At 37.8% G+C, this 19,237-nt stretch overlaps 1 protein-coding gene across 4 annotated transcripts in view; it reads right to left on the reverse strand.

The window, feature by feature from the left end:
* Window positions 1–1,588: 1,588 nt before the first annotated feature.
* Window positions 1,589–19,237, reverse strand: part of SRP72 (signal recognition particle 72) — a 31,045-nt gene continuing 13,396 nt past the window's right edge. For 2 of the 4 annotated variants that reach the window (XM_021701602.2, XM_044912945.1), the window contains 10 exons: window positions 17,956–18,084; window positions 16,524–16,596; window positions 14,679–14,743; window positions 12,778–12,873; window positions 11,859–11,962; window positions 11,641–11,718; window positions 10,538–10,675; window positions 6,808–6,845; window positions 3,621–3,780; window positions 1,589–2,992 (listed from right to left, as the gene is read on the reverse strand). In XM_021701602.2, coding sequence (XP_021557277.1) covers window positions 2,815–2,992; window positions 3,621–3,780; window positions 6,808–6,845; window positions 10,538–10,675; window positions 11,641–11,718; window positions 11,859–11,962; window positions 12,778–12,873; window positions 14,679–14,743; window positions 16,524–16,596; window positions 17,956–18,084 — 1,059 coding nt within the window. In that variant the 3' untranslated portion in view covers window positions 1,589–2,814. The remainder of the gene's footprint in view (window positions 2,993–3,620; window positions 3,781–6,807; window positions 6,846–10,537; window positions 10,676–11,640; window positions 11,719–11,858; window positions 11,963–12,777; window positions 12,874–14,678; window positions 14,744–16,523; window positions 16,597–17,955; window positions 18,085–19,237) is intronic. The other 2 variants (XM_021701603.2, XM_021701604.2) reach the window with 2 other exon arrangements.

Here is a 19,237-nt window from a genome sequence, read left to right on the forward strand (position 1 = left end):
CCATGGCCCCGATTCCCTTGTGCTGGGCGCAGTGTCTCCGAAAGGCCTTCCAAGCCAGCCCAGTTCCTAGCGTGTCACCACTCCCACATCATCCTAGAGCCGCCCGACCCTCGAGTCTCCCATCGGAAGAACACTTCGGAAGCCAGCGTCCAGAGCGTTCCAGAGGTTTCCCCGCCTCTCCCAGCCAGTAATCACAAGCATGAAAAGTGAAGTCGGGTATCTTCCCGCCCTCCGTCCCGTTAACTCCACTAGGAGTGTCTAGAGGCCGCTATCCAGGACGCTTAAGAGAAACACGAACAGCTCGCTTATTTTAAATTCCCGCTACATATCGTTTAAACAAAATTACCTGGAGATTAAATTAGTAGTCCGCCAGGAACATAGAGACTAGTAATGATGGGTATTAAACAATTAAACAAACTAGTCACGAACAATGATCCCGTATGTAGCAAATTAGGTAACCCATGGGGCTTTTCAAAGGTGGTGGTAACATTTCTTAAACTGGTTGAAAAGTATAGGGATGGTTCTTTTTATTATTTTGTTAAACTGCTCTCAAGAATATATTTCACAATCTAATGAAATTATCTTAATGCAATAAACTGACTCTCTTTCATCAGATCTACTGTTCAGATAGGCTTGTAAGGAACAGTGAATGACAGGCTGGTTCCAGGTTTGAGTGATGTAAATGTTTAAGGTTAGCAGTTTACAAGCAGCCTTGAAAATGCTGTGGTTAGTAACTTAAAAAATGTTTACTCCTCAATTTGTTTATAAACACATATGAACATGATGAATTGTCAGTGAAGTTACAACTGGGTTCTCTTGGTTCCATCAGATTAGGTTTGAAGCTTTGTGGGAGGGGCAAGAAACAATTTTAGATATTTAGCCTAAAAAATTCTTAGGTATACCAACCAGGAAGTCCTCAATAAAATGCCAAAACCCAAAACACCTTAATCCATACTCACTGCTAGAATATTTTATTTTAAAATGTACTGCAGTGAATGGATGTATCCATATTGGCTTTTATAAATGTACACACACACATACAAAGTATATGTCCTTGATTAAAGACCTGTCCAAAAGAAGAAATAATTACTAGAAAATTAATGTAGATGCTTATACTTCATTTGACAATTATAACTTATTTCAATTGAGGTTTCAGTTGCTTAGTAATGACTGGTAATAACAATGGCTAGTAATTACAATGACTAAATAGAGAAATGTAACTTTCACTCTTGGTGCCTTGGGTCAAAATTTTCAATGATGGATAACTTTCACCAAAATTCTGTAGCTCAGTTAACCTAAAAATGATTATCCTTCACCACAGAAATTTAATGGAATCCTAAATAACAAATTTATGAACAATTATTCCTGTAATGGGGTATATATTCAGAAGGAATAAGTACAACACTCTTACCAAAAGATTATTCTCTAAGCTCAAAAAGTATTACGTCATAATAAGTCATTCATATATGAGGGTCGTCTCTTGTTTAGGTGTTACTGCAGATTCTGATTAGGCAGCACCACATTTCTTACTCTTGTAAAGGAGGAAAGCCTTTTAAAAAATATCTTTGAAGAAGTTTCAATAGATATGTTCAGAGTCAAATACAGTAGCACTTTATTAACAAGGATGAAGTAATATGATCACAAGGAAATACTCAAAGTCTAAATTCAATGCTATCTTGGGCAGCACAAAATGAATACTAACAAAGGTGGCATCCCAGTGTGCCTGTCTCATAGCTGTTCAATGGGAAAGTGGCTTGTAAGCAAGGAAGACCAGAGCAACACTGATACCAGACTGTACAATACTTCATTACTTTGAGAAGGGTAATAGTTCTACCCCAAATGACAAAGGTGAGTCATTTTAGTATCTATTAATTGGGCCAAACAGTTCTGTTAAGTTCTAATACTGCCCACTACCGAACTCTGAAGGATTTCCTCTCTACCTCAGAAGTCAATGTTCATGCTCTTGACAGGGCCATTAAATCTTTCTGATTGAGACACTCCAAACCCATCTGATCTCAGAACACTGGGTCTAAGAGTCAACTTCTTACAACATTGATACATTTTCCTTGAGTTAATGGTGCTAAATCAGCATAATGTCATCATAATCTGAAAACAATACGGGGTGCAAAGGAGTCCTAATTTACATATATATGTGTGTATATATGTACATACACACACATTTCATTACTACATATATATAGTATCCCATACTCCAGGATCACATTACAGAGAATTTATGGTTAAAATTGACATTTACTTTAGTTTTCCTGTGGTCATTCATGTAATGAAGTGAAGAAAGAACACCAGTGTATTAATAAGGTTCCCTTTATCACAATGTATTTCTTAGCAGATATTTGGAATGCTCAGAAGATTCCACTTTCAGTCTCCTAAGGCCTCCTAAGACATAATTTAAAGTGGGATTTGCTAGGAACAAGTATCTTCGGACTCTAGTTGAAACAGAAGTAGGTTCTGTTTAAATCCTAGGAAACTTTGGATAACATGCCTTGTTTGTGAAACTGAAGAAACACCAGATCACAGCACACAAAGAGAAAGAATGCAACAAAGATCAAGGTGGGAAAATGCCCCATTATTTTCAGTCCTTATCATCTGTGCAAAGCTAGGTGGTACAAGCAGGCCAAGATGGACTAGGCAGAGGTTGAGGAAGATGTTTCCTGTGTGACGACGCACAAGAAAATCATTTCATGAAATGTGGGGATGGGAGAGGGAGTAGCTCTGTGCTTCTTGCTGTGTTACCTTTATTATGTTCTTAGTGTCAGTACGACTAAAAATAGCCTGCAAACAAGAATGTTCTAATCACCAGCCACCTTTTCCACCTTTCTTCTTTTTCTGTTGCTGTTTCTTTTTTATTGCTGGAGCCCCTGCAGGTTTCTGGTGTCTTGGGGGTATGATATTACTTGTAGATGCAGATGCTGTTGCTGCGCTGCCAGGTCTTGGGGAGGTTGGTGGGCTGCTCACAGTTTTACTGGCATCCCTGAAATCAGATCAGGAGAGTGCTGGTCATTCATACATTCAACAAAGGAAAAGACTATAAAAACCTATGTACGTGGATTTCACTTTCTACTCCTAACAATCTCCCACACATACTCTGTTTCTTTTAAAGTGGGCTCCCCAACTTCCTATCCACTTTTCTTTTGAATACATTTACTGCTTTATAAAGAAAAAGTAATATATGGTACATGCCAATTTTTAGAAAGCGTAGGAAAAAGAAAAAAAATTTAAATGACTCATAATCCTACAATATAAGAATAACTTTAGTAACACTTTTAATACTTCTTCCTAATCATTTTATTTATAGTATCTGTTGTTCTTTATACTCAATTAGTTGAATGACTCAGTGTATTTAGCTTCCTTTTGAAGATACTGGAATCCTAATATTTATGATACAATTCTATAATCCTAATATTTATAATATAATCAAACCAAAACACATTTTCTTTCCTTTACATAAGCTTATTGGCAAAAAACATTTATTAAAGATATCTGACTGTATTCCTTATACTTGAAATATATTTTAAAAATTCTTACTAATGATCCTGAGTCCATCTGAGAAAGAATCAACCTATGCTTTGAGTGACTTCAACTGAGGAACAATGACTTACAGTTCAGATGAAGCTCCTGCAGTTGCTCCCTGGGTCCCTTTTCCAATCTGATCCTTCTTTTTACCCTTCTTTCTCCCCCGGTAGTAAGAACGTTCTCGCATTGGTAGCCATCTTTCTGGATCTGGGGTCACCTTTGGGTCGTAATTCTTAGGCAGTTTTCCTGTGTAATAAGCGTTAAAGAAATGAGATATGTCTATAATGGTTTCAAGATAGTTTGCTTAAGGGTGCCTGGGTGGCTCAGTTGGTTAAGCGACTGCCTTCGGCTCAGGTCACGATCCTGGAGTCCCAGGATCGAGTCCCACATCGGGCTCCCTGCTCAGCAGGGAGTCTGCTTCTCCTCCGATCCTCCTGCCTCTCATGTGCTCTCTCTCATTCTCTCTCAAATAAATAAATAAAATCTTTAAAAAAAAAAAAAAGATAGTTTGCTTAAAGAATGTGTCCAAGGCCTGGAAATAAATAACATTAAAACTGAAACAAGTTCATCTGAGAAAGTTTTATTTGTATAATCTAGCCAGGGAAAAGACCTTATTAAGCATGATACAAAATTCAGAAGCCATAAAGGAAAAGACCTCACATATGTATCTATTAAAAAAAAATTTTTTTTTAAGTTTTATTTATTTTTAAGTAATCTCTGTACCTAACATGAGGCCCAAACTCACAACCCTAAGATCAGGAGTTCTGACTGAGCCAGCCAGGTGCCCCTATATAAAAAATGTTTAATTTCATTTGGTAAGAGATACATTTTTAAGAGAAATAACAAAAAAATATTTGCATACTATATAACAGAGTGGACTGATATTCTTAATATAGAAAGAGGTCTTAATAATCAATAGATAAATCATGCAAAGAAAAATGGGCACTGCTGTAATTAGGGTAAGCCAGGAGAAACAGGAGTCCTTAATCATGTGAAAAAATGTTCCACCTCACTAATTATAAATGAAAAAGGTAGCAAAATTCTATCAAACTAACAAATATTAAAAGCAATAACAATACCCAGTGTTGATGAGATAGTGAGAAACAATCAAACACTATGGCAGAAGTGTACAATGGTATAGCCTTTGTAGAGAGTAATTTAATTTGGCAGTACTAGTCAAAATTAATACTTCTAGAAATTTATCCTGCAGATACCCCTAAGACACAAAGTTATATATAAGAACATGGGGTGCCTGGGTGGCTCAATCAGTTGAGCATCTGATTCTTGATGTCAGCTCAGGTCACGATCTCAGGATCATGGGATTGAACCCCACACTGGGCTACATGTAGAGTGGGAAGTCTCCTTTTCTCTCTCTCTATCCCCCACCCCCGCTTGCACTCGCTCTCTAAAATAAGTAAATAAATCTTTAAAAAAAAAAAAGGATATTCTCTATGGTTTTCTTTAAAATAATTAAGTGTCTATCAGTAAGAGAATGATTAAATAAATTACAGTATGCCCACACTATACGCAGCTATAGCTATGGGGACACCTGGGTGGCTCAGTCGGTTAAGCATCTGCCTTTGGCTCAGGTCATGATCCCAGGGTCCTGGGACTGAGTCCCGCATCAGGCTCCTGGCTCAGCTGGGGGGCCTGCTTCTCCCTCTGCCTACCACTCCCCCTGCTTGTGCGCGCACTCTCCCTCTCTCCTCCCTGCCCAACAAATAAATAAATAAAAAATCTTAAAAAAAAAAAAAAAAAAGCTATAGCTATGGGTTAAAAAGTACATCCATATTTAATAATTTGGAGAAATGTCTGCACAATACAGTCTAAAGTAGAAGATTAAAACAAATTATCCTGAAGACATTGTTCATACCAATTTTGTAAAAACTTTTATTGACTGAGCATGTAAATGTATGTATAATAATGTATGTTTCTATATACAAAAAAGTTATATTGTAATTATCTCTGGGAGTATGAATTTCGGGTAGGGAATTTTCCATGCTTTATTGCCATTGTATAATGACAGAAGTTTTGTTTGTTCTTAGAATGAGCATATATCGCTTTTAAGTTTTAAAAAATACTCATCTGGAAACCACAAAAAATAGAAAAGTGATATTGCAGGTTATTGCTACCTGTACTTATCAGCTGTTCCCTTGCAGTATTACTAATACATAAAACAAATACTTAGCGTGCAACTGAATCTCAGGTTTGTGAGTTCGAGACCCATGTTGGGCATGGAGCCTACTTAAAAATAAACGAAAGAAAGAAGACAGAATGAATCTGATTTATACCGCAGATTTCCCAGAGTCAGGAACAGGTAGGTGGCTCCAGGGATAACCTCTGACTAGATGAAGCCAAACATGGTAATTCTACCCACTCTTGCCAGGAATTAAGAACACAGCCTAAGCCAATCAATGCATGTCATTCTCCTGGTTAATGGCTCAGGCTTGGACAATGACCTATGTTGGCCCATGAGATTAATGGGAAAGACATGACAACTGCAGAAAGGCCCTCTTTGAACTGCTGGATATAAATGACAAGCCCCAGAGGTGCCTGGGTGGCACAGTCAGTTGAGCATCCAACTTTTGGTTTTGGCTCAGGTCATGATCTTGGGGTCGTAAGACTGAGCCTCATGTTGCACTCTGTGCTCAGCATGGAGTCTGCTTGGGACTCTCTCTCCCTCTCCCCCACCCCAGCCCCCACATGCACTCTCTAAAATAAATCTTAAAAAAAAAAGACAAGCCCAGACCGTTGTTAACAAACACAGGACTCTAATGGGATTCAGTTTTGTATACAGATGAACAAAGAGATACAACTTCTAGATCAGTCAACCTTTCCTATACACAGCCGTTTTCATAAACAGCCAGTTTGATGGAGTTCAGTTTGTAGGTGAAAGCAGCCTAATGAATAAAGGGCTTACTATGTGCCAGGCATCATTCTGAGATCTTTACATGTGGTATCTCATTTAATCTTATGAGGTATATAACTATCACATACCATTTTATAGATGAAAAACTCAGGCAGGTACATTAAGTAATCTGTTCACAGTCACAGCAAAAGAGCAACGTTCACTAGAGCAACAATCTGAATTCAGGCAATCAAACTCTCTAGAGCTATAGTCTTTAAAGTAAAAAAAAAAAAAATTTATAGTCAAGACAAAAGTCAGTGTTCAAAGACAGTAGAGAGAACAGTAATTTTGTCTGAAGATTTTTATATTGGGCTAAATTCAAACTTTTATCTTGTAAAATCTAAAGATAAAAAAAAAATCCTTACCCTTCTTTTTCTTTTTCTTCTTTTTCAAATCTCCCTGTCTATAAAAAGAAAAAAAACCATTACCATAGTCATGATAAAATATTTACACAGCTTTAAACATGTGCAAAAGAGTGAGCTGGGCACTTTATCATTAGGCATTTAAGATGTGGCACTGTCTCACCAAATCTAATAAACTAGCTGGGATATTAATACTGGTTAAGTTTAATCAAGCTTCACATACTGTAGTTTTTGGAAAGTCATTTAAAAAAGAGGATTAGCTAGGTTTTCAGATTACATTCCCATACATTACGTCTATGTAAAAAGAGAAGAAATCTGCACAAGCATGAAAATCTATAATACTATGTTAAGTTACATGTTTGGCAAAACTAGAGAACAGATAACTAAACACTTAGGCAAGAACATGCATAGGTATCATACATGCCAAGACTATCCCTGGGAGGGTATGTAAGACAAGTAACATTGGTAGTGACCTTGGAGAGAGGAGAGCACACAGGGATGGGAAGAAGCTTTTACTTTCTACGTTTTTATTTTCCAAATCTTGAACCTGGTGAGTTTACTGAATTTTTAAAGTAAAATCTTTATTAAATACACTAAAAAAAAAGGGGAAGGGGTGCTGAAAGGAGCATCAGAAATAAAACACTTCAAAAATAATTAAGTACTCTGATGGCTATAAGAGGAAGACATCAAATCTGTACATAATCCTACATGATATGCCTCTATGGGAACTATGAAACAGTGAATTAAAATGATGAGACAGCAACAATCTCTGCCAAAAATTCATTCTACCAAGTCATTCAATTGTGAAAATCCTTTCAGGGTATCCTGAAGAATAAGAAATGCAACATACAGTGTCGTACTTTAAAGAGCTTCATTTCTCACCCAGACTATGCAACAGTCTTCTAAACTGTCTCTACAAATCACTCTCCAGCCATACCTGCTATTTCCCAAAGGTTCTCTGCCCTTTTCTAAGATTTTATTTATTTGACAGAGAGAAACACAGTGAGAGAGGGAACACAAGCAGGGACAGAGGGAGAGGGAGAAGCAGGCTTCCCGCCGAGCAGGGAGCCCGATGTGGGGCTCGATCCCAGGACCCCAGGATCATGACCTGAGCCGAAGGCAGACGCTTAACGACTGAGCCACCCAGGTGCCCTTCTGCCCTTTCTTACTTGCCTTTGCTCACACTTGGCCTAATTCATCCTCCTCTAAAGTCAACACAATCACCTCTTCCATGAGGTGATTTCCTAACCCCCGACTGTCCCCAGGAAGGACTATACTCCCTGGTGCTCTATGCCCTGCACAACCACAGAACACGCAACCTTTATTGCAATTACTGCAATACTTCCTTCTGCTAGACTTAGGTTCTTTTAAGGGCAAGGACCATGACTTACTTTTTGTCAACAATATAGTTTATCTTCAAAAGAAACTAAACCTTTGAGGTGCCTGGCTGGCTCAGTCAGTAGAGCATGTGACTCTTGATCTCAGGGTTGTGAGTTCAAGCCCCACGTGGGGTGTAGAGATTCCTTAAAAATCTTTAAAAAAACCCAAGAAACTAAACCTTTGTATCCAAAAGTTAGTATAAAAGGCTTTAATAATGCCTAATGAAAATAATGTGCTGAAATTTAAAAGCCTAAAAGCCAATATCTTAATAATTGTCTAAGGAAAAGGAGAGGATTAAAGGACTAGAAAAGAACTATATTCTTACTAATTACTAAACTCTGTTTTGAAAGAGGAAAAAAGTACTGAAAATAATTAAATAGGGGACGCCTGGATGGCTCAGTCAGTTAGGCAACCACCTCTTGATCTAGGCTCAGGTCATGATCTCAGGATCGTGAGTTCAAGCCCTGCGCTGGGCTCCACACTGAGCATGGGTGGGGGAGCGGGGAGACAGAGTGAGAGACAGTTCAGAGAGAGAGAGAGAGGAAGGAAGGAAGGAAGGAAGACCTTTAAATAGGCATTATTTGAAAATCCCCTTAAGATGTGGCTTGAATTTTTCAATTTTGGGGTTCTTGATAAGGTTTGAGGTGGGACTCTTATGATGAAATGGAATTTGGAACAAGGTAGTATTTCTGAGACTCCAATTCCTAATTTTAGTTTTAAAAATCTATTATGAGTGGGACGCCTGGGTGGCTCAGTGGTTAAGTGTCTACCTTTGGGTTGGGTTGTGATCCCGGGATCCTGAGATTGAGTCCCGCATCGGGCTTCCTGCTTAGCAGGGAGCCTGCTTCTCCCTCTGCGTACAGCAACCCCTGCTTGTGCTTGCTCACCCTCTCTCTGATAAATAAAATCTTTAAAAAAAAAATTAAGAGGTGCCTGGGTGGCTCAGTCATTGAGTGCTTGCCTTCGGCTCAGGTCATGATCCCAGGATCCTGGGATCGAGCCCCGCATCAGGCTCCCTGCTCCGTGGGGAGCCTGCTTCTCCTTCTCCCACTCCCCCTGCTTGTGTTCCCTCTCTGTCAAATAAATAAATAATCTTTAAAGAAAAATCTTAAAAAAAATTATTATGAGGATGATAATGCTTTTTTACCAGAGTTCATAATAACGTTACTCATATGCTGTTGCTGATGTATTTTTTTTCTAAGTTAGGAAAAAATTTATATTTCAAAAGCACTCAGAAAGGGAGAAAATGGGCGCCTGAGTGGCTCAGTCATTAAGCAACCTGCCTTCAGGCTCAGGTCATGAGCTCAACGTCCTGAGATAGAGTCCCAACATCGGGCTCCTTGCTCAGCGGGGAGTCTGCTTCTCCCTCTTCCTCTGCCCCTCCCCACCATTTGTGCTCTCTCTAGCTCTCTCTCAAATAAATAAAATCTTAAAAAAAAAGAGAAAACAGTGAAAAACCATGAAAGCCACAAATTTGGGGAAGGGCTATATCTCTTCCATTCTCTATTCATCCCAAGTCTCTATCCATGGAATCTTAAACATTTCACTGTAGGCCTCCACTGTGTTTCTGAGATGGCCAGGTGGTAGAAGAGTAAGAATTTGACTTCTTATAAGTTAATGAAGCTAGCTAATCTTTCCTCCAAATCAGCAAAATAAACCTCATTTGAACTCAGTATAGAATTAAGTACTAAATATACATAAAAAATTTAGAGGTAAATAAAGTAGGGGACAACCAGCTAATGGAATACTATGCATAAAAGGAATGAAATATGTCTATACTAAGAATATGGAGAAGGGGAGCCTGGGTGGCTCAGTTGATAAAGCGTCTGACTTAGGCTCAGGTCATGATCTCAGGGTCCTAGGACTGAGCCCCTCATTGGGCTCCCTGCTCAGCAGGGAGTCTGCTTCTCCCTCCACCCCTCACCCCCACTTGTGCTCTAAGAAATAAATAAAATCTTAAAAAAAAAAAAAAGAATATGGAGAAATCTCCACAACTTAGTAAATGAAAGCAAGCTGGAAAACAGTTAAGTACAATATAATCCCCTTCTGTAAAAAATGAATAAATGAATAAATAAATAAATAAATCCAAGGAAAATATTTCTAAATCACTTGTGTGTGTAAACACAAAGAAGATCCTGAAGGATATACACTCAACACCAAAGGTTAATTTGGGGGTGTGATGGGGGGAGGTGGTAAACAGGACAAGGACTAAGAACTGGGCATAGCAAAAAAGAAAGGAAAAAGAAACAAGGGGGACTTAAACTTTATTCATGAGGAATTTTCAGAGAATGTATTTTTCATTCCTTCTGTAATTTAAAGTCCACATTAGAGAATGTTACAATGAAAACATTACCCTTGCTCCTTTGGTTGACTATCTCCAGCAACTTTTCCACCCTTTTTCCGAATGTAAGTAGCACCAGGAGAATTTTCAAGAGCCTCAACATCTACTTTTAGAGACATACTATCGGACGAGGGCAGGTGTTTACTAAGGCTGGGATTGAACAGGAGTTCAGGAACACAATATATACACATATATATGTCTGCCAAAAGAAAAAGTCTTTTTTTCTATGTCCTTTCTCAAAAGTAAAAAAATGTTCTTAAATCTTCTATAGAATAACAAATTAGGGGCGCCTGTGTGGCTCAGTCAGTTAAGCATCTGCCTTCAGTTCAGGTCGTGATCCCAGAGTTCCAGGATTGAGCCCTGTATTGGGCTCCCTGCTCAGCAGGGAGTCTGCTTCTCCCTCTGCCCCTCACCCCCACTTGTGCTATCTCGCTCTCAAATAATAAAATCTTAAAAAATAATAATAGTAACAAATTAGATTATAAGGTCAATTATATATTATATACCCTGAAAAAATAAAAGAGGTCACAATCTAATCATCTATTCCTTAACTCAGTGCTGTACTTCAAGATGGGGCTTAATAAAATCTCTATTCCAAAACAACTATCAAACATAGATTTGCTCACTACAAAGGTTTTGACTTGTGGCTGCTCAGCATCCACAACTCCACCTTGGGTTTGGGGGCATACCCTGACTACAGTAGCACATGATCCAAACTTAGCCAATCAGGGCACTGAATCTCTTATCTTTAGTAACTGTTAGGCATGTGATCTAAGACATTTCAATGAGAATGACATTTCAGAATCTTTCACAACTACCCAAATAAAATACACTTTTTCTTTTGCTGCTGGACTTGAACCTGAAGAGATACAAGCTGCATCTTGACTTCATTTTTGCTTCTGGATCAAATTGTACCCCAAGTCGGATCTATTACTATATTTTTCAGTCATGTTGACCAATAAATTCTCATTTTTGCTTTTACTAGTTAGAAGAGTGTTCTGTCTGTTTGTTGAAATTTACAACAGAAAAAGCCATGGTCAAAATAGGTATTGGAAGGTATCTAGCACGCTACTTGGGAGCTGTCTGAAACAATAATCAAAAGGTCAAAAGGATACGCTTTTGCCTTCTCGGGATCTACAAGTGAGTAAGCAGAAATAAGCTGCGCCAGGGTGTGAATATCTTTTGGATTTTGTCTAAAAAAAAAAAAAAAAGTTAGTGAACAGTTAGTGTACAGTTTATGAAAATGGAACAAATAAACAAGCAAAATAACCTTCTTGTATCAAATAACAGCAATAAAATTTGCATTTTTACATCTCCAGCTTTCAGAACTTACTTCCATAGCTGTTCTAGGTCACTAATTGCCTCTTTCTTCCGCCCATATTTGAGTTTGAAGTTTGCAGCTTCTCTTATCAAGGACAAATGAGCAGAAGATTTGGGCTACAGGTTCAAAAAAAAAGGAAAAAAAGTTTTAAGCTAGATATCTACCATGTTTGTGAAGTTACTACATTCATTAGACCTTTAAGATAGACCTATCTATTAAATTCCTCAAAGTTTTATTGAATACATGAAACAACAACAAAAATCACACAAACATACAGGGAGGGAGGTAGACAAATTATACAAGTGATGACCAATTTATGAATCTGGATCACAACCTATCTTTTTTAAGATTGCCTATAACTAGAAATATTTCCCCATAATCAGATCTTAAAGATATGTCACCACAGTTCTCAAACACAGTATTTCCCAGAACACGGATATCCCTCTACTACCTTTAGTACCAACGGTATAAATGCCACCTGTGTGCATGTATATTTATAAGTTGGATACTGCCTATGCAGAGACTTATACCGGAAAAAATGAAGACATTCCTATTCCAGGAAAACATGAGATACAATTATTGCACATATTTATTGTTTCACCACTTACTACCATGAGCTCTCCAGCCACTAAAGATGAGCACCCCCATATGCACTCACGTATTATTTTTTGAGATTATACACAAATACAATGAACCAGAAAGGCCTTCAAAACCATAACTGAGCTTTTTTTTTCATTCTGAAATAATTCTTATTTCCAATAGCTTTATTTGGATCTGGTATACTTAAAAAAAGTAATTTGACAGTCTAACAGTATTCCATTCTTTAAATAGTGACTTGGAATATTTCAAATCTCATAACTTGAGTTCACTACTGCAGCTTTTCATTTTTACATAAAAACATGTCCTCATACAATTTACTCCATTTACTTACCTGATGGTTTTGATACCACTGGATAGCTTGCGTGAAGACCTCAATGGCACTATCAATATCCTCCTCATGGCTGTACATAGTCACTAATGCAGATACCTACCCAGCCGAAAGTATAAATTAATGAGTAAAATTCCCCTTTCTCTCCCAGAATAAGCTTTTTGAAAAATGAAAAAATTAGAAAACAGCAAATAAAAGTTGTTAGGCTCTCTGCCAGTACCAAATTCATCATTAAAAATTATTATCTTTCTGGGGTGCCTGGGTGGCTCAACTGTTAAGCGTCTGCCTTTGGCTCAGGTCATGATCCTAGGGTTCTGGGATTAAGTCCCATGTTGGGCTCCCTGCTCAGCGGGAAGCCTGCTTCTCCCTCTCCCACTCCCCCTGCTTGTGTTGTTCCCTCTCTCACTGTGTCTCTCTCTGTCAAATAAATAAAATCTTTAAAACAAAAAATTATCTTTCTAGACCATAATAACTAGAAATACCATATACAACAGTGGTTCCCAAATACAAAGGTAGTTATCTATAAAATACAACTTTCCTCTTAAACTAGTGCCAGTTCACAGTTTGTTACTAGTGCGTAGCAAGCATAATAGTTGAGACTAGTGCTTAAAAATTAGTTTATATAATAAAACACTGCTGGGACATCTAATGTGTGATAGTGAGGTACACACCAGCGTGGCTAAACTCCCATGATAAGTTCTATCTGGCCTGAGCTACAAAAGGCCAGTGAAAAGCTTGCCTAGTGTGTTGGAGGGACAGCAAGGAGACCCATGTCGCTGGAGTAGAGTGAGAATAGGAGAAGCAACATGAGATGAGGACAGAAAGGAAACAGAAACAAGAAACTGGGTTTTTTTTTTTTTTTAAGATTTTATTTATTTATTTGACAGAGAGAAACAGAGCAAGAATAGGAACACAAGCAGGGGCAGTGGGAGAGGGAGAAGCAGGCTTCCCGCCAAGCAGGGAGCCCAATGCAGGGCTAGATCCCAGAACCCTGGGATCATGACCAGAGCTGAAGGCAGACACCTAACGACTGAGCCACTCAGGCGCCCAAGAAACTGGATCTTTAAGAAAATCAATAAAACTGATGAACCTCTGGCTAAATTGATCAGAAAACAAAAAAGAAGACCTGAATAACCAGTATCAGGAATGAGAGTTGGTCTACAGATATTAAAGGGATAAAAAGGAAATACCTGAACAACTTTTATGCCAGTAAGTTCAACAATGATGAAGTGGACAAATGTCTTGAAAGGTAATAGAAGGCCAGATATGAAATTTTAGAAATTTATATTTGATTCTAATACAGAGTAATTGTAGTCCAGTCTTGAAAATATGAATCTTCAAAGGAGAAAGCATTACCATAATACATTACCAATATACATTTACTGAGTGCCAACTGTAAACAAGCTGTGTTAGAGTATACAGACATGAATAAAAGTCCCTGTTCAATAAATGTACATACCACCAGTGACAGCATTAGCCTCTACTTTGAAATAGATGCTTTCACAGCTATATCGGTGATCTAAATCTGTGATGACTGAATCATCACAGAACTAAAAACCAAATTTATTGGCCACTATCACTAAATTTTTTTATCTCAAAATATCACATTGAAGACATGATAAAATAAACTAGGCTAAGAAATTCCCTATACAGGTTTTAGGTTATTTAAGGTTGGCTTTTAGTGATAATGTAAGGCTTAAATAGTGCCTAGCATATTTGCCTAAATAATAAACCAATGCACAGCAGAAAACAAAATGACATTAAATGCAGACCAGTAACTTATTTTAACTACTACTCCTACATTATGAATAAACAGAAATTAAATACAAAGAAACATCAAACATACCAATAGACTATAATTCCGCTACTTTTTTAGTCTTATAATATTTTAGTTATAAACTCACCATGCCTGGCTTATGCTTTAACTCTTCTATGCTTCTCAATATTAGACATGCTTTGGATATATTACCTTGAGAGATTAAAAAATCATCATCACACTGAAGAAAACATATTATTAAAAAACAATAACAATAAAAAATTTAAGTCCTATTTTGTAGTATCTCCAAATGCTCAAGCTTTGGGATCTTTGGGATAATGGTCCCAAGAAACAATATACCTTGCTTACACCCACAAAGAAAGTTAATGGCAGAGATTCTACCAGAAAAGAAGTCTCCCAACTCCCACCCAGTCTTTCTCCATTTTCAGACTGTAACTTAAAGGACATCCTACCCTTAAAGACTTTAAAACATGTTACTGCAGATGTGAGTGCAATGGAAAATTTCCTACAGTGTCAAAATACCGATTTTCTAGTCATTGTAAACATCAATAATGTAACCTTCCAAAGTCTTTAAAAGCAAAATAGAAACCAATGACAGCTCTTTCTTAGTAATTTTAGTAGGATAAATACTCCTCTCAAAAATAAACTAAAAACTGGATAAGGAAAGAAAATAAGGGAAGAGCAAGAAAAAGCAGAAGTGGGAAAAGGAATAAGAAATAAGAGAGGAAGGGCGCCTGGGTGGCTCAGTTGGTTAAGCGACTGCCTTTGGCTCAGGTCATGATCCTGGAGTCCTGGGATCGAGTCCCGCATCGGGCTCCCTGCTCAGCAGGGAGTCTCCTTCTCCCTCTGCCCCTCACCCCTCTCATGTGCTCTCTCTCATTCTCTCTCTCAAATAAATAAATAAAATCTTAAAAAAAAAAAAAAAAGAAATAAGAGAGAAAGATAAGGAAATGTGAGAATGGGTAATATTATGGGAGACCAACAATGATTTTTTCTTTTTTTTTTTTTTAGGTAATCTTTACCCCCAATGTGGAGCTCTGAGGCTCAAACTCATGACTCTGAGATCAAGAGTCGCATGCTCTACCAACTAAGCCAACCAGGTACCCCAAAACCAATAATGTTTCTTAACCTTGTTTTTATTACTAAACACTAAGAAATCTCGTAAGACTTTTTTTTTTCTCTAATTATCAAGTATCCTGATCATTACCCATGAAATTTTCATTTTGGCCATAATATCTGTAATTTTTTTGGCCACCCACCAAACAAATGATCCCTACCCCCATGTTGAGAATGCATGGTCTACACCAGAAATACAACTTCCTATGATGGAAATGTCTTTATCTATGCTGTTCAACTAGCCTCATGTGGTTATGAAATTTCTATGTGGCTAGCACAAGGGAGGAACTGACTTTTAACAAATTTCATTTTATTTTAAAGTTAAAATAGCTACATGTAAATAATGGTTACCAAAAGCTCTAGATAATCACTTAAGGCTAGTTCAAATCATGGCCAAAAACCACTAGCAGTTTTCTGTAGGATTCAAAAATGTCAGTTTTCATTAAATTTCCCTGCCTCTTTTCCCCCAAAGATATGGGTAAACTATAAACAAAGGATAAAGGGTTAAGTTAAGAAAGCTAAATGCAAAGTAACCCTTCTTTCATGCAAATGCTAGCAAGTGACAGATATAAGCATTTCTACATATGACATACCCAGGAAATTTAAGTATGGTCTTTTGAAACATAGGAATCCTTTGCTTCTACCCATTTTCAAGGCATAGATTGAGAATCATTCTAAAAATTTAAGAATAACCTGAAAAAAAGGCTGTTTGAAACAGTAATAATTATGCTTCATCATTATGCAAAAAAATTTTTTTGCAAAATTTTTAAAACCACATAGTTCACAACTACTTCAGAAACATTTCAACCATGTTTCCATTAAAATATTTTAATCATGATGAAATAATTATTAATACCTTGGGAAATCTTCAGCTGTGCCATGGTCAGCTTAATTTCAGCTGCATTTTCTGGATGCTGATCTGAAAACTCCTAAAATGTTTTCAGTTGGAGGAAAAAAAAAAAATCACAATTTACACAACTAACCGCACACAGTTCAATTATCACTTCTACACAGAAATATTAAAGTTCTGGTTTCAGGTCAAAATTTTAATTCTGGAAAAACTTTGATTCCCATTTTGTTTTAAAATTATGCTCTGAGGGGCACCTGGGTGGCTCAGTCGGTTAAGTATCTGCCTTCAGCTCAGATCATGATCCCAGGATCCTGGGATGGAGCCCACACTGGACTCGCTGCTCAGCGGGGAGTCTGCTTCTCCCTCTCCCACTCCCCCCTGCTTGTGTTCCCTCTCCGGCTGTCTCTCTCTGTCAAATAAATAAAATCTTAAAAAATAAAATAAAATAAAAATATAATAAAATTATGCTCTGAAAGTGTAATAATATCAAGTTCCAGGAAATCACTAATAGAGAAATAATAATTAAGATTACTACATAGTTTTGTCTGTTTAAATAAGATACTCAAATAGATGCTGTCTCCTTACTGAGGATCCCTGCTAGGCAATTCTGCCCTTCAGGATGGTCCTAACTTCACCCTGTTCAACCTTCCAGGGTACTGTACCCTCAGGAATTTCAAACATGTAATCTAACAGCTGATTTAGGATGATAAAAACCAAGTTAGTATCTCTGTAATTGTTTGAGGTTTTGGACTGGGACTCATTGGAAAATACATTATTGAAAAAAGAGGTTAAGCATATTCTGGCATTATAAGCCTAAAACAAACCTTTAACTCATCCTAAATTGATCGCCAAATGAAAAGGATTCTTCAGGTTTATGGTAAACATTCACTAATGCAAACTTTATTTATTTTTTTAAAGTAGGCTCCCAGGGGGCCCCTGGGTGGCTCTGTCCTTAAGCGTCTGCCTTCGGCTCAGGTCATGATCCCAGGGTCCTGGGATGAAGCCTGCATCTGGCTCCCTGCTCTGTGGGGGGCCTGCTTCTCCCTCTCCCACTCCCCCTGCTTGGGTTCCCTCTCTGGCTGGCTGTCTCTCTCTGTCAAATAAATAAAATCTTTAAAAAAATAAATAAATAAAGTAGGCTCCCAGCCCAGCATGGAGCCCAACACGGGGCCTGAACTCATCACCCTGATATCAAGACCTGAACTGAGATCAAGAGTCCAACACTCAACCAACTGAGCCAGACTGATGCCCCATAATGCAAATATACATAAAACAAAGCTGTAGCTCAAGAATTAACTAAAGTGACACTCTGGATTTTGTCTACTGGTATGTTACCTATTAGTTTTCCCACTTTACTTACAAGTTTGTAGGCTATTCTAATAAAAATGAAAAAAGGATGCAACTACATGACACCTCATTAAAAACTCAATTTCTTTACCTGAAGCAGTTCTATTGCTTTTGTGTGCTGCTTTTCACGGCAGAGCTGGGCAGCTTGGATTAATATAGGCAGGAGATGCTCAGGACTTTGGGACTGTAAACTGGCAGATATTTTGCGGCACTGTTCTGCCTAAAAAACAGTATTTCCCCCCACAAAAATAAGCTGGTTAATGCAATTAAACATTAAGTGAATAACCAAAAAGAAAAGGAAGGGGTGGAAGGGGAAGGAACTCAGCTGAAAGACAATAGTGAAGAACTATCTAGGGTAAAAGAACTGGTTTACAGTATCTATTTTCAATTTTCTCCTGTAAGAAAAGATTTCCATTTACTGAATTTAAGCTATGAGTTACAAAAGCATTTAGGAAAGGACTATTTCTTTGGGGGGGCGGGCAGAAGGAGAGAGAGAATCTTAAGAAGGCTCCACGCCCAGCTTATAGCCCGACACCCAACATGGGCTCAATCTCACAACCCTGAGATTATGACCTGAGCCAAAATCAAGAGTTGGACGTGTAGGGGCGCCTGGGTGGCTCAGTTGTTAAGCATCTGCCTTCGGCTCAGGTCATGATCCCAGGGTCCTGGGATAGAGCCCCGCATCGGGCTCCCTGCTCAGCGGGAAGCCTGCTTCACCCCTCTCCCACTCCCCCGGCTTGTGTTCCTTCTCTCGCTGTCAAATAAATAAATAAATAAAAATCTTTAAAAAAAAAAAAAAAAGAGTTGGACGTGTAACCCACTGAACCACCCAGGCGCCCCATGAAAGGACTAGTTCTAAATATTAATTTGGATGCTTAAATTCCAGAGTTTTGTTTAAAAAATGAAAACACACACACACACACACAAAAATGAAAACACACACACAAAAAAAATAAAAAAAAAAAAATGAAAACACAAGTATCACCCTTTGCTTAAAAGCAACAAAATGTATAGGTATTTCTTGCTAAAGTATTCAAGAATAACTTAGCTCAGTTCTAAATAATAAAAATGTTACTGACTCTCACTTTCCCACTGAACACCTCTGCTATGGAAAAGTGTGAAATCTTTAGAATTAATGCGTATTAGAATGGACCTCCTTAGCATTTATAATTATGCACAAACTAAAATGAAAGACAGATCTTAAACCTATAATTCCAGTTGACATCTTTGATGATTTCTACTTTAATTCAGAGAGATTAGAAATAAGATAATGAGAACAGTATCTCATTTACAAATGTGAATAGTGTTCTCGTCCTCTTAAAAGGCAGCTGTAGACCTTTACAAAGAATTGAGTAAATTACTTGTTTAACAAA

The sequence above is a fragment of the Neomonachus schauinslandi genome, chromosome 2 (genome assembly GCF_002201575.2).
Source record: "Neomonachus schauinslandi chromosome 2, ASM220157v2, whole genome shotgun sequence".
In the NCBI taxonomy this organism is placed as follows: domain Eukaryota; kingdom Metazoa; phylum Chordata; class Mammalia; order Carnivora; family Phocidae; genus Neomonachus; species Neomonachus schauinslandi.